This window comes from Podarcis gaigeae (assembly GCF_964106915.1).
Source record: "Podarcis gaigeae genome assembly, chromosome: 8".
Classification (NCBI taxonomy): Eukaryota; Metazoa; Chordata; class Lepidosauria; order Squamata; family Lacertidae; genus Podarcis; species Podarcis gaigeae.
Genome location: NC_139684.1, coordinates 80,759,586 through 80,774,764, shown reverse-complemented (window position 1 = coordinate 80,774,764; position 15,179 = coordinate 80,759,586). Strand labels below are relative to the sequence as shown.

The window sequence follows — 15,179 nt, the reverse complement described above, 5'->3', positions numbered from 1 at the left end:
GGATATCCAGACTTGAATCACTCCGAGAAAATGTACAGTCTCTCCACAAAGGAGAGTTAAAAAACAAAATAAAAAGGAGTTCAATGTCCACCTGAAGTGTCTGACAATCAAGTCTCCTTTCATCCAGTTTAGCAGATGTGGCATTTTTTTTCTTTAATATAATTTTTATTAGTTCTTCCCTTTTTGAAAACACCACATATCCAGCATTATAATAACAAACAATATCCAGGTTCCAGAACCTCTGCTGGTGAGGTAAGTGCCCCCCTGACAATGTGGGTTTGGGGCTGCTGTGCCAGCTCCGCAATATTGTCCTTCTAGCCTTGTATGCATGTGTGTGTCTAACAACTGTTTTCTTTTACAGAGCAGCACACGCCTCTCAGCTAGCTTGGAACTCCTGGGACTGCAGGAAGCATTTTGTTGTTGCGTGTGTGCTACATATCCAACATTATAATAACTGTTATGTACTGAAGTTCTCACCCTGGGTCAGCAGGGGGATACTGTAGATAGTTTTCACTCAGGTCCACATATGCAAATAAGGGAGAAAAGTGACGTTCAGGGATTGGATGGTTACACAAAGTGGTTACTGTTGTGTTGTAGTGGAGCTCTCTATAAGCAGGCTGGCTGAACCGTTCAGTTCAGTTCTGTTCTGGCCTGTGAATAAACAAGAGCTGTTTGAAGAATCGCTGTGTCGTCTGATATGTTCATCCACAACTTAACAATAACAAACAAATATAATCTTTGCTCTGCTGAGCTTATGACTTCGCTCCATCCCTTCAGCTGGTTTTTTTGTTTTCAAGTCTTTGTATCACACTTTAAAACATCAATTTCCGACCTTTATACCTTTAAAAGCAGTTCTATCTCAATTGTTCTAGAAATTTTTAAAGTTTATCATCACCAGATTTATTCCAATCCTGCTAGTGTTTTCACATTTTTACAATAATTAGTCATATACCAAATAAATTTACTCCAGTCTCTCTGAAATTTTTGGTCATCTTGGTTCTGGATTCTACCGGTCAGCTTGGCTAGTTCTGTATTGTCCCTCATCTTTGTCTGCCACTCCTCAATTGTTGGTAACGCCTGCAATTTCCATCTTTGGGCTAATAAAGTTCTTGCTGCCGTCGTGGCATAGATAAATAATCTTTGGTCTACCTTTGAAATTTCTTCTCCCATCAATCCCAGCAAAAATGCTTCTGGTCTTTTGAGGAAAGTATATCTAAACATCTTTTTTAACTCATTGTAGAGCAATTCGCAAAATGCTTTTACTTTATTGCAAGTCCACTACATATGATAAAAATTTCCATTTTTCTCTTTGCATTTCCAGCACAATTTGTTTCTCATCCTGTACATTTTGGCCAATTTCACCAGTGTCAAATACCACCTATGCATCATTTTCATTACGTTCTCTTTTAAGGACATACATGCGGTAAATTTTAAACTTTGATTCCACAATTTTGACCAATCTTCAAACTCAATATTATACCCAAAGTCAATAGCCCATTTTATAATAACTTTTTTGGTCTCTTCATCTTTTGTATACCATTCTAACAACAAATTATAGATCTTTGTAAGCAATTTAATTTTGCCTTCCAACAATTCGGTGGCATCTTAGGCAGTTGTACACATGCCTTAGAGGGAACCAACATGGCACCCTGCAGGTGTTGTAAGACTCCAACTCCCATCAGCCCCTGCTACCGTGGCCAATGGTCAAGGGTGATGGGAACTGTAGTCTAACAACACCTGAAGAGCACCGTGCTGGCTACCCCCACAAGACGTCTCCAACAATCAAAAGGACCCATTTATCCAACCTGTGTGCAACTGGACTTCCTGGTGCAACTGGACTTCTCCGCAACCCTTCCCCTCCACAGGGAGGTGGGACCGATTTGGATGGTCCGCCCCTGCCACTTAATGGATCCAATTGGCTTCCAGAGAGTGGTAGGGGATGCTTTATCCCAAGTTGATGGCCTTTCAGCTGATTCCCTGGTGGCACGCTGGAATGCGGAGTTAACCAGGGCTATTGACTGTCTGGCTCCGAAGCGCCCTCTCCGATTGCATAGAGCCCGGACAGCCCCGTGGTTTTCCCCGGAGCTGAGGGTGATGAAACAATCGTTGAGACGGCTAGAGTGCCGGTGGCGGAAAACTCATTCTGAATCAGACCGGACACGGGTTAGAGCTCAACGTCGAGCCTACCAAGTGGCAATGGCGATGGCAAAGAGGGCCTTCTTCGCCGCCTCCATTGCATCTGCAGAAAACAACAGCAGGAGACTTTTTCAGGTGGTTCGCAGTTTATCGGAACCACCTGTACCACCGGGGCCTGGTAGGGACCCCAAGATCTCCTGCAATGCTTTTGCAAAGTTTTTTGCAGATAAAATCGCTCAGATTCAGAAGGAGGTAGACTCCACAGTGGGAGCAGGGCCAGGGTGGGAGAGTGCTAGAGTTCTGTCTGGTCCTGTTATATGGGATCAATTCTAATCTGTTACCTCTGAGGATGTGGACAGGCTGCTTGGGCGAGTGAAACCGACCACCTGTCTCCTTGATCCTTGCCCATCCTGGCTGATAAAAGCGAGCCGGGAAGGGCTGGGCAATGGGCTTTGCGGGGTGGTGAATGCTTCCCTCTGTGAGGGAGCCTTCCCAGACCCGCTTAAAGAGGCGGTCATTAAACCGCTTCTTAAAAAAACATCTTTAGACCCGGCCAATTTGGCCAACTATCGCCCAGTCTCAAATCTGCCATTCTTGGGCAAGGTGACTGAGCGGGTGGTTGCTGAACAACTCCAAGCACGCCTGGAGGAAACGGACCATTTGGATCCCTTCCAGTCGGGATTCAGGCCTCACCATGGGACTGAAACTGCCTTGGTCGCGCTGGTTGATTATCTCTGGCGGGCTAGGGACAAAGGTGAGAGCTGTTTCCTAGTTCTGCTGGATCTCTCAGCGGCCTTTGACACCATCGACCATAACATCCTTCTGGACCGTCTAGAGGGGCTGGGAGCTGGGGGAAGTGTCATACAGTGGTTCCGCTCCTTCCTCCTGGGCCGTGTCCAGAAAGTGGTGGTGGGGGGGTGAGTGTTCAGACCCCTGGGCTCTCATTTGTGGGGTGCCTCAGGGTTCTGTCCTCTCCCCCATGCTTTTTAATATCTATATGAAGCCGCTGGGAGAGATCATCAGGGGGTTTGGACTGGGTGTTCATCAGTATGCAGATGACACCCAGCTCTACCTCTCCTTTAAATCAGAACCAGTGAAGGCGGTGAAGGTCCTGTGTGAGTGCCTGGAGGCGGTTGGAGGTTGGATGGCGGCTAACAGATTGAGGTTGAATCCTGACAAGACGGAAGTACTGTTTTTGGGGGACAGGAGGCGGGCAGGTGTGGAGGATTCCCTGGTCCTGAATGGGGTAACTGTGCCCCTGAAGGACCAGGTGCGCAGCCTGGGAGTCATTTTGGACTCACAGCTGTCCATGGAGGCGCAGGTTAATTCTGTGTCCAGGGCAGCTGTCTACCAGCTCCACCTGGTACGCAGGCTAAGACCCTACCTCCCCGCGGACTGTCTCGCCAGAGTGGTGCATGCTCTGGTTATCTCACGCTTGGACTACTGCAACGCGCTCTACATGGGGCTACCTTTGAAGGTGACCCGGAAACTGCAATTAATAAAGAATGCGGCAGCTAGACTGGTGACTGGGAGTGGCCGCCGGGACCACATAACACCGGTTCTGAGAGATCTGCACTGGCTCCCAGTACGTTTCTGAGCACGATTCAAAGTGTTGGTGCTGACCTTTAAAGCCCTAAACGGCCTCGGTCCTGTATACCTGAAGGAGCGTCTCCACCCCCATCGTTCAGCCCGGACACTGAGATCCAGCGCCGAGGGCCTTCTGGCGGTTCCCTCATTGCGAGAAGTGAGGCTACAGGGAACCAGACAGAGGGCCTTCTCGGTAGTGGCGCCCGCCCTGTGGAACGCCCTCCCATCAGATGTCAAAGAGATAAAGAATTACCTGACATTCAGAAGACATCTTAAGGCAGCCCTGTTCAGGGAAGTTTCTAATATGTACTGTTTTTAACACTGATTGGGAGCCGCCCAGAGTGGCTGGGGAAACTCAGCCAGATGGGCGGGGTATAAATAAGAAATTATTATTATTATTATTATTATTATTATTATTATTATTATTGGGCAGACAGATTGGATAAATGCCAATTATAGTAGACATGCCGTGTAGCACTCATGCCATGGAAAACAACAAAGTTACAGGCAGCAGATGGGGTGTGTGTCCCCCCCCCCCCTTGAAATCAGTTCAAAAATGGAGGCAAAACTAAAATGATACAAAAGTAAATTGAAAACAAGGTCCATGGAAATAAACAAAACAAAGGCATCTTTCAAAATGAAAATTAAATGGAAGGCTAAATCTATTCCCGTCCAAGTGCCTATCCTTAATTCAAGGCGATTCACCATGATATTATCAATTTTAATATATACATTATGTAATACCATGGAAGTTAATGGAGTATACAGCCATCCCAACCTAGTCCTGGGCAAAGGATTATGTCAGGGGACTGCCATCGGAACAGGGAAGGGAAGCTGAGGGGCAGTTGGGTTACAGGGAACCTCTGAAAATCTTGTGATGCAGTTCCTCTTCCTGTGGTGGGAAAAGCCACACCTCCAGTGGGGAAGAGGGGAAGGGACCGGAGGATGCTGCTGGGAGCCTCAGCACCGCTCCTGGTCAAGCCGGCCAGGAGGGAAGCGCATCTCTTCTGTCGCCCACCCTGCGCAGATGTGTCAAACGCAAAGAAGGAAGGAAAAGCTGGGGGTGACTAAACTACTATGTTGGGGGAGGACCTGGAAACGACCACTCCCGGATTCTGCTAGCGATTGAGGCAGACATGAACTTGTGGTACTGCACTGTAAATAGTTTTGCACCAAAATAAAACCTGTAAAAGACAGGTCGGAGTCCTGACTGGTTACTCACGAGCAACCACCATTCCCATCTGACAGATTACAATGCCGACAGAAGCGGGTTCTGGAGGCTTTTATTTCATCAGGGGCCATGTTGTCTTTCTGCCCCTGAAGGCTTGGGTGGGCGTTGGTGTTTAGGGTGTTGATTATTTCGTCATGATTTCCAAGGATATGGTCTCCTCTTCTGGTGGTGGTTGGGGGTCCATGGGCTTGGCTGATGCCGTCCAAGACTTGAATGCTGACTAAATTCTGGACTAGAACGATCTCTGCTTTCACCTGGAAGAAAACCAGCCTAGAATCAGAGGAAGGAAACCAGAAGTGGAAGCCGCCACATCCCCCAACAGCTTCCTCTTTGAGGACTTTGAAGGCTACAGGTCTAATCCCATTCCACAATGTGAGTCTGAGCCAAGCTGGACATAGAAATGGAATCTAGGAGCTTTGATCTCTGTAATGATCTCAGGCAGGCAGGCAAGCTCTGATAAGAATTAAAACGGCAGTTTTATGGCACGTTTATTTACAATTAACACCCAGCCTGCCGTTCTTCGCTATGAGTTGGTCACTCTGAGTCTCCTCCCCTTTTGCAGCACAAAGGGCGCCAAAGTCCAGTCCTTCCCCTCTTGTACTTCCGTTGCATTTTCACCCTTTCAGTTCTTCTGGTTCAGGAAGAAGGTGGGTGGCCTCCCCTCCCCAAACGAAGAGTCCTCTGAATGCTGCCTTCCTCCTGTTTGCTTAGCAACCCCCTCAATGCCATCTATCTCCTCCCCTCCCTTAGCCTGCGAGCTTTCCGAGTCTGTAGCTCTATCTGAGCCTGGGAACTCTTGATGAAAGGGGCCCAAACTAACCCACTCCTGCTCTGTCTGTGATTGCATCCCCTCATCTCCAGACTCTGGCTCCCTCTGTACTGGCATTCCATCTCCAGAGTCAGGCTCTTCCCAGGCGTTCAATTCAGCCACGTCCCTGACAATCTCCAACTTCTGTGGTCTCAGACAACACGGGGCAGAATGAGGTGGAAAAGTCCTAAGTCCACGTCCCTTCTAAGCTTATACAGTGGTGCCTCGGGTTAAGTACTTAATTTGTTCTGGAGGTCCATTCTTAACCTGAAACTGTTCTTAACCTGAAGCACCACTTTAGCTAATGGGGCCTTCTGCTGCCGCCGCGCTGTCAGAGCACAATTTCTGTTCTCATCCTGAAGCAAAGTTCTTAACCCGAGGTATTATTTCTGGGTTAGCGGAGTCTGTAACGTGAAGCGTATGTAACCTGAAGCGTATGTAACCCGAGGTACCACTGTACAGCCTTCTCTAAGTTTATACAATAATCTTACAGTGATGCAATAATAATAATAGTTAGGGATGAATTGCAATGACCAGTGGAGATCTCCTTGTTTTGTCTTTCTTCTAGATCTACTCATTTCTGCTTCAGTATCTTGTTTCCCAGTTACTTGTGTTTTACGTGAAGTCCCATTCTACACAACTGTCAGGGACTGTAGTGTGGAGGCTCTTTTTCTGAACCTTCCCAAGGGCAGGAGGACAGTATTGATTTAGAACAGTGGTTTGAAGAAGGGCATAGTCCAGAGTGGAAAAGCTGGGAAATACTAGGTAAGGAACAGCTAGAAGAGGAAACGGCAAGAGAGAGACAGCTGGCAGATTCAGGGTCCTTGGACAGCATTCCTGACACACACACACCCTTCGCCTAAGACTAGAAGGGCTTGGAAAGCGTTAGAACAGAAAGCACAATGACAACAAGCTCAGATTACCCAACGTAGGAGTGATGTAAATTAATAGGGATGGAGGGGGTAAACCTTTACTGGGAGCAACGCCGTTTTTTAGAGGGATATGCATTCCTTTGTCTCTCACTGTGATCATTAAAGAACTTATCTAGTAAGAACACTCCTTTTCTTTGATCTACTTATTTACTGCCACCGGGGGAAGGGATCTGATTCCCCGAAATCTGACAGTAACAGAACTTTCATGGCATTCTCTTGAAATGGAAGCACTTTGGGTTTCCAGAGTTCTTAAATGCTTAGCTTCAGAGCACACAGAACAACTCCTCCTTGGGGTTCCTCCCATGCACCTTCTCCAGAATGACCCTAGGAGCCAATCCTCAATGGCCGACTCGCCCCCCTTTCACTCCGATTGGCTCCAATCAGCACAAAGAAGGCTCCTTCTCAGTGGCTTAAAGCACTCCCCTTTCATGCTGATTGGGCAGCTCCTGGATGTTGGAGACAGAGTTCCTGCTGGGACCCTGCTGCAGAAATAGTAGCGGGTCTTTGACCCCACCCTGACCCTGGACCACTACACCACTGCAGATGGGGGTTGAGAGAGAACCAAGGGACAAGCCATAGGTAAGAGCTCAGGAAGAAGGAGGAATCAGAACCATGAGACAGGCCAGGTTGGGGTCTGAAACTGGGGGGGAAAGGATGGCACTATTTTCCGATTCTCTTTTTAATTACCCACATGTGGGCCCCACAAATCTTATTTTCCTCCCACCGGTACTTACCCAGGTCGGACATTGTGGCTGCTTAATATCAGCTGATTCTCCATCCTAAGGAAACAAACAGCATCTCAGAGGTGGGCTTGGGACTCACAGGGTTCCCAACAGAGGGCCAGCATCTCCCCACTTTTCCAGCTCCTCTCCGCAATGCCGCCCCCCAGAATACAGCTAAGAACCTGATTAAAGGACATGCCAGCATCCTACACATCTGGATAGACTTGCCTAAACAAAAATGCTTTTAGCAGGTAAAGAGTACATGCCTTAGGCTTAGGGGACAGCGAAAGGAACCTGCCTGGTGTCAAAAGGCAGAGAGTTGCAAAGTTTTGCAATCTTTACCAGAACCAAGAAAAATACAGATTGACAAATTTGCCAATTTTGGTTCTCTAAGTTCCTTGTTTTCCCAGCATTTGAGTGCGAATTTCTCATCATGAACTCATTTTTGTACATAGTTTTGTCTAATCAACCCCCCCCCCCCTAAAATAAACCAATCATTTTTGGTACGGTTGTTTTCTCGAACATGCATTTATATGCACATTTTAGTATGTGCATTTCTGAACATATATTTTTGCCTGGAGAACTGCATGGCGACGTTTAGGGAAATGTGGATTTTGAAGGATAACTACCGTATGCTTCAGTTCACATTAGGCAAGCTCACTTTTAAACGAGAACAGAATCCTTTCCCATAGGAAAACTGGAGAGTCCAGGTTCGTTCTCTGGCTGAGGGACCCTTCACAAGTCCCCTCAATTTGCATTCACTGAATCATTGGACCCTCATTTAACCCCCAAAGGTGGACATGCAGTCCCGGAGCTCTGAGACCAGCCCAGCTTCCAAAAAGAGTATCTTCTTCCAAAAACAGTATCTGGGCTGTATCCTAAAGGCCTGTGACTTACCTTGCGTGAGAAGGTCTATTGCCTCCCATAGAGCTGAGGAAAGAGGAAAAACAGCAAAGAATTCATGTGTGAGAAGTTTATTTCTGGCAGCTCTCAGCTACCTCCCACAAGACCAGCTTCCATTCTTTGACATCCATGGAAAAGTTTTGCATCAGTTTTAAACTGTTGAAGGGCATTTTGAACATATGGGAGGAATTGTATGTGCAATGGTTTTAAAATAAAATAAAATCTTCAGACAGTGTATATTTTTAGGACCTATCTGATTTCTATAACTGTAAGTTGTTTTAAACCATTTTAAATGTTTTCATGTTCTAACCTGCCCTGGGACCTTAGGGTTAAGGGCAATGAATGAATGAATGATATAAATCACTGTGAGGTAGACCACGCCTGACTGTTGAAGTCATGTTCAGTTTTCTGCTCTGCATACCTGCAATTTCAGGGTCATATTATGGCTGAGGGAACCCCCCTCCCCCAATAACAATACAAATTTTGTGCAACATCTGTTTCCATTTGAATAACTGGACCCCCCCATCCCAAACTACTTTATGCCCAAAGGTGGAAATGGAATTCCAAAAGTCTGCCCTCCCTCCCTCCCTGCCTGCCTGCCTGCCTCCTGGCCAGATGTTGTTTAATCATCAGCACCATCATTTTATTATTTATACCCCGCCGATCTAGCTGGGTTTCCCAGCCATTCTGGGCAGCTATCAGAATATATAAAACATAATACAGTGGTACCTCAGGTTAAGTACTTATTTCGTTCCGGAGGTCCGTACTTAACCTGAAACTGTTCTTAACCTGAAGCACCACTTTAGCTAATGGGACCTCCCACTGCTGCCGCGTGCTGGAGCCCGATTTCTGTTCTTATCCTGAAGCAAAGTTCTTAACCTGAAGCACTATTTCTGGGTTAGCGGAGTCTTTAACCTGAAGCGTATGTAACCTGAGGTACCACTGTAAAGCATCAAACATTTAAAAAAACATCCTCATACAGGGCTGCCTTCAGATGTCTTCTAAAAGTTTTGTCGTTCTTAACTTTTAGAAGACATCTTATGTAGTTTGCAGGTTTGGGAAAGAAAATCTGGTTTTCTCCATCCTGTACTTACCGTGCTGTAGAAGGCATGATGGTTACCACGGTGGGGTCCAAGTCATCGCTAAAGAAACGGGAAAAAGGATCAAAGAGTTTAGGAAGAAGTTTGGCGCCACTCCATTGTGTCAAAGATGGTTGCTTCTTTAGAAAACCTCCATGTCCCTTATTTGACTGGGGCTCTGTTTTCTGCTGTTCACTGAGTCTCTCTGGTGCTTAATTTGCCTTCTGGGGACACCTCATTCAATGTTTTGGTGTGAGATGCTACTGTTGTCATTCAACTCCCCTCTCCAGGGTCTATTCAACATTGGTGGGTTGATAAGATACATCTTCAGGACATGGGAACGTCCAAGGAGGCTGCTGGATGAGGCCAATGGCTCATCTAGTCCACCTTTTCTCACACCCAGATGCCTGTGGGAAACCCACGAGCAGGATCCGAGCACAAGAACAACTCTCCCCTCCTGTGGTTTCTGGAAACTGGTATTCAGAATCATTGCTGCCTCTGACCATGAAGACAGAGAGCCATGATGGCTGGTAGCCATTGATAACCTCCATGAATTTGTCTAAACCTCTTTGAAAGCCAGAAAGCTGGTGGTTTCTCATGTGGAGACAACCCATGAGAATGCAAGTGCATGAGCAATTGGGCTTTCTCCCAGTTTCTCACCCCCCCCCCATATTTCCATATCAGTTTGTGATTTGTTTATTTTTAAATCCTCATGAGAATTCATCAGCATTATTGCGACTTTCTCCTAATACAGACATTTCGTACAGAAATTCACAGAATCACAGATTTGCAGAGCTGGAAGAGACCACGGGGGTCAACTAGTCCAACCCCTTGAAATGCAGGAATCTTTCACCCAACCTGGGACTCGAACCCACAACCCTAAGATTAAGAGACACATGCTCTACTGACTGAGCTATGGGATTTTTCCACATTGTGGAAAAGCAATGCCTCTTGTGTAGGCACCAGCTCTTTAGGATGACCCAGTGCCCACATGGGCCATTCGTATGCTGGTCAAAAACTTGGCTCTTCAGGAAGGCTTTTGGGATCAGCTGATCTATTGGATCTCCTACTACTGCTGCTGCTCAGGCCGTATTCAATATCTGACCCTGCTATCCCTCTGATTCTCCTTCCATTTCAATTTTTTTAGTCATTTTGCATACAACTTTTACATTTTTGGTTAGCCCCCTCAAGACTTATGCAAGATCAAACGAAGAGGAGGAGGAGGAGGAGGAGAAGGAGAAGGAGGAGAGGAGAAGGAGAAAGAGAAGGAGAGGAAAAGGAGAAGGAGAGGAGAAGGAGAAAGAGAAGAGGAGGAGAAGGAGAAGAAGGAGAAGGAGAGAAGGAGAGAAGAGGAGGAGGAGAAGGAGAAGGAGAGGAGAAGGAGGAGAAGGAGGAGAGGAGGAGAAGGAGAAGAGGAAAAGAAGGAGAAAGAGAAGGAGGAGGAGGAGGAGGAGGAGGAGGAGGAGGAGGAGGAGGAGAAGGAGAAGGAGAAGGAGAAGGAGAAGGAGGAGGAGGAGAAGGAGAAGGGGAAGGAGAAGGAGGAGGAGGAGAAGGAGGGGAGAAGGAGAAAGAGAAGAGGAGGAGAAGGAGGTGGAGGAGGAGAAGAGGAGGAGAAAGAGGAGGAGAGGGGAAGGAGAGGAGAAGGAGAAAGAGAAGGAGATGGAGAGGAGAAGGGGAAGGAGGAGGAGGAGGAGGAGGAGGAGGAGGAGTAGAGGAGAAGGAGAGGAGAAGGAGAGGAGATGGAGAGGAGAAGGAGAAGGGGAAGGAGGAGGAGGAGGAGGAGGAGGAGGAGGAGGAGGAGAAAGAGGAGGAGGAGAGGAGAAGGAGAAAGAGAAGGAGAGGAGAAGGAGAAGGAGAGGAGAAGGAGAAAGAGAAGAGGAGGAGAAGGAGGAGAAGGAGAAGAGGAGGAGAAAGAGGAGAAGGAGAGGAGAAGGAGAAAGAGAAGGAGAGGAGATGGAGAGAAGGAGAAGGGGAAGGAAGAGGAGGAGAAGGAGAGGAGGAGGAGGAGGAAGAGGAGAAGGAGAGGAGAAGGAGAGGAGAAGGAGAAAGAGAAGGGAAGGATAGGAGAAGGAGAGGAGAAGGAGAAAGAGAAGAGGAGGAGAAGGAGGAGAAGGAGAAGAGGAGGAGAAAGAGAAGGAGAGGAGATGGAGAGGAGAAGAAGAAGGGAATGAAGAGGAGGAGGAGGAGGAGAAGGAGAGGAGAAGGAGAGGAGAAGGAGATGAGAAGGAGAAAGAGAAGGAGAGGAGATGGAGAGGAGAAGGAGAAAGAGAAGGAGAGGAGGAGAGGAGAAAGAGATGGAGAGGAGAAGGGAAGGGAAGGAAAGGGGGAGGGGGAAGAGGGGAAGGAGGGGGAGGAAGCATCACCTTGTAGAAGTTAACATAGTCAGGAGAGCTATCAGCATAACCCCCAAAAGAATCGCTCCCACAATGCAGCCAAAAGCGAGCCCTGCGATAACTCCAGGAGTTAGACTTCTAGGCTTTCTCAGCTCTGGAGTCTTTTCTTCTGTGGAGACAAGGAAAGGCAAACGTGAGAATGAGGAAAAGGAAGGATCACAAACTCCTTGCTCCAAATAGTCAAAGCTACTTTGCTTTGGCAAGTGAGAATCAGGTTACGTTTGCATGGAATCGTAGAGTTGGGAGGGACCACCAAGGGTTATCCAGTCCAACCCCCTGCAATGCAGAAATATCAGCTGAAGCATCCATGACAGGTGGACACCCAACCTTTGCTTAAAAACCTCCAAGGGAGGAGAGCCAACAACCTCCAGTGGGAGACCATTCCATTGTCAAACAGCTCTTACTGCCAGGAAGTTCTCCCTGATGTTTAGTCGGAATCTTCTTTCTTGTAACTTGAAGCTCTTGGTTTAAGTCCTACCCTCCGGAGCAGGAGAAAACAAGCTCACTCCACCTTCCAGGTTAAACACAGAGCCTAGGACTTGCCGATCAGAAGGTCAGCAGTTCGAATCCCCGCAACGGGGTGAGCTCCCGTTGCTCGGTCCCTGCTCCTGCCAACCTAGCAGTTCGAAAGCACGTCAAAGTGCAAGTAGATAAATAGGTACCACTCCGGCAGGAAGGTAAACAGCATTTCCGTGCGCTGCTCTGGTTTGCCAGAAGCGGCTTAGTCATGCTGGCCACATGACCCGGAAGCTGTACGCCGGCTCCCTTGGCCAATAAAGTGAGATGAGCGCCACAACCCCAGAGTCGGTCACGACTAGACCTAATGGTCAGAGGTCCCTTTACCTTTATTTTATCATAAATGTGAGCTGAGTCAGATTTCCTCCCCCGGTTCCCAGTCCTTACCTGTGACCAGTAAGAAGGCCTCACCCACTTCGTTGGCAATCTTTCTAGTCTTGAATATTTCGTAGAGACCAATGTCATCAAATGTTACATTCCGGATGTGCATGGAGCAATCGAAGCTTGGCGTCTGGCGTCCGTCATAGGCTGCTTTAGGGTAGAATGCAGCTTTTGGGGGTGGGTGATAGAGGAAGATGGGGAAAGATTCATCCTTTTCCCCTTTTGTCCACAGGCAGGAGATGACGTCTATCATAAGCCCTTTGGGGACAAAGGTGACATCCTGTCCTACCAGGGGGAATTCTGGGTCCACGCTGACATCAATGGTAATGTTCTGAACAGCTTGCGTCAACAGGAAACATGAACTCAAGATATGACCTAGAGGTGAAGGGGCAGAGAAGTGACAGGGCACAGCTACACTTGACAATTATATCGTTATAACTGCAAAAAAATACCCTCTGGGCAATCTCCCCCCATTTTCTTAAATTGGAGTCCCAAAAAATAGGGGCTGTGTTATACACGGGGGCGTGTTATATACGGAAAAATACTGTAAGTCCTGCCCCACATAGTCAATCATATGACGCAGCACACACAAAACTTTTGAATGGCAGTACCCATCAGTTTTTTGGGGGGAAGCCCCCTCAAATATTTTATGGCAAAGCCCCCATGTCTGCTATGACTAGCCCACAATGGCAGGTCCATCTGCTCTATGAGGGGTTGTATCATTGAGAACATGCCTCCCATGGGGGGGGGTCTGATGAGACTGTAGCCCCTTCTTTGGTGGGTTTGAGAAGGACGTTCCCCGACTCCCCCACTCCCAGCACCAATATGGTCAGCATTGGCTATGGTACAGTCACTTCCGAGAAAATGGTTGGTTGGGAGCTAACCAATCATTTAACTCAGGATCAGCACCGGAGTTTGTTCTTTTCCTCCACCCTCCCAATGGCCTTTCCTTTCATGCCATGTATTTTGGATTGTAACATTTAAGGGCAGGGACTACAGAGGCTGTACTGGGAGCACTTTTCCACCGAAGTGCAGGGTGTAATGAGGAGGAGGAGGGAAAGGTAAGCACCAAGGGAAGAACAAGAATCAGGTGGGGTTGGACTAGATGATCCTCAGGTCCCGTTCCAACTATGAGTTCCATGAGGAAGGTCTGACAAAGTTGTACCCCTGGGAAAAGGGATTAGTAAGGGGAACATGTCAGAGACATCACCTTGCCAACAAAGGTCCGTATAGTTAAAACTATGGTTTTCCAGTGGTGAGGTGTGGAAGTGAGAGCTGGACCATAAAGAAGGCTGATCGCCAAATAATTGATCCTTTTGAATTATGGTGCTGGAGGAGACTCTTGAGAGTCCCATGGACTGCAAGAAGATCAAACCTCTCCATTCTGAAGGAAATCAGCCCTGAGTGCTCACTGGAAGGACAGATCCTGAAGCTGAGGCTCCAATACTTTGGCCACCTCAAAGAATCCCTGGAGAAGACCCTGATGTTGGGAAGATTGAGGGCACAAGGAGAAGGGGACAACAGAGGACGAGATGGTTGGACAGTGTTCTCGAAGCTACCAGCCTGAGTTTGACCAAACTGCGGGAGGCCGTGGAAGACAGGAGTGCCTGGCGTGCTCTGGTCCATGGGGTCACGAAGAGTCGGACACGACTAAACGACTCAACAACAAAGGGGGACATTATATCCTCTTTACATATTTCAAAGAACAGTTGTATTGTTGCACCGTGATGTCAGGATTTTGAGGTTGGGTGGGGCATGGCTTGTATCAAGACAGCCAAAGAGTTACATCACCTCGAAAGGGCAATTTTTGGATCTAAGTGCCTCCCCACGGAGTCCCAAATAAACTCTCACCTGCTAGAAGCACCAGGGCCCAGGATCTCCCATGGCCACTGGAGGCGCCACCTTTTGGGCACTGTCCACATGATGTTCCCGCCCCTCTTGGAGATGGGAGGGGCTTGGACATCCTGGGAGGACGGCCTTTGTGCCCAGCTGGTTGCCTAGGTTCCTCCCGTGCTCCTTGCCGCCAGTGGCTGGGACCCCCAGCTGAGCCCACCCACCCCAGGCTGTCCTCCTAGGCCCAGGGTGCCTCATCCATAGCTCCCCTCTTCTCCCTCCAGCACACCTCCCCACCCTGCAGCAGTGTGAAGCTCCCTGGTAACCGGAAGAGGTCACAAAGCAGAGGACTGAGCCACAGGGAGCAGTGTGTGACTGGGGTAGAGTGGTCCTGTCTGGGGAGGTTCTTCTGAAAGGCAGGCTATACATTTCTACACCAAGCCAGAACTTTTTGCCGTTTTGGAGGTGGTTTTGGTCAGCGACAAGGAGATTCCTCCCCCCCCCCCAATAATTTTTATTAAATTTTATACAATTATAACACACTCTACAACAAAAAAGAAAAAAAGAAAAGACAAAAAAGAAGAAAACGATAAAAGATACATCTATAATAGATAACAACCAACACATAAACCACAAAAACAATCTTAGTTATTTAAAA

General features: G+C 47.8%; 1 protein-coding gene across 2 annotated transcripts; it reads right to left on the bottom strand.

Moving 5' to 3' along the window:
• Nucleotides 1-4,991: 4,991 nt before the first annotated feature.
• LOC310851650 (uncharacterized protein) lies at nt 4,992-14,803 on the bottom strand (the record flags this gene model as incomplete). 2 transcript variants are annotated; one of them, XM_083754257.1, is made up of 7 exons in its annotated part: nt 14,540-14,803; nt 12,695-13,063; nt 11,762-11,900; nt 9,414-9,461; nt 8,314-8,346; nt 7,429-7,473; nt 4,992-5,208 (listed from the first exon to the last, which is right to left on the bottom strand). In XM_083754257.1, exons 1-7 carry the CDS (start codon nt 14,649-14,651, stop codon nt 5,205-5,207), a joined length of 750 nt encoding a protein of 249 aa, XP_083610383.1. In that variant the 5' UTR covers nt 14,652-14,803. The 2 variants fall into 2 exon arrangements, with proteins under 2 accessions (XP_083610383.1, XP_083610384.1); XM_083754258.1 differs by lacking the exon at nt 4,992-5,208 and having other exon boundaries at nt 7,425-7,473; nt 14,540-14,753.
• Nucleotides 14,804-15,179: the final 376 nt, after the last annotated feature.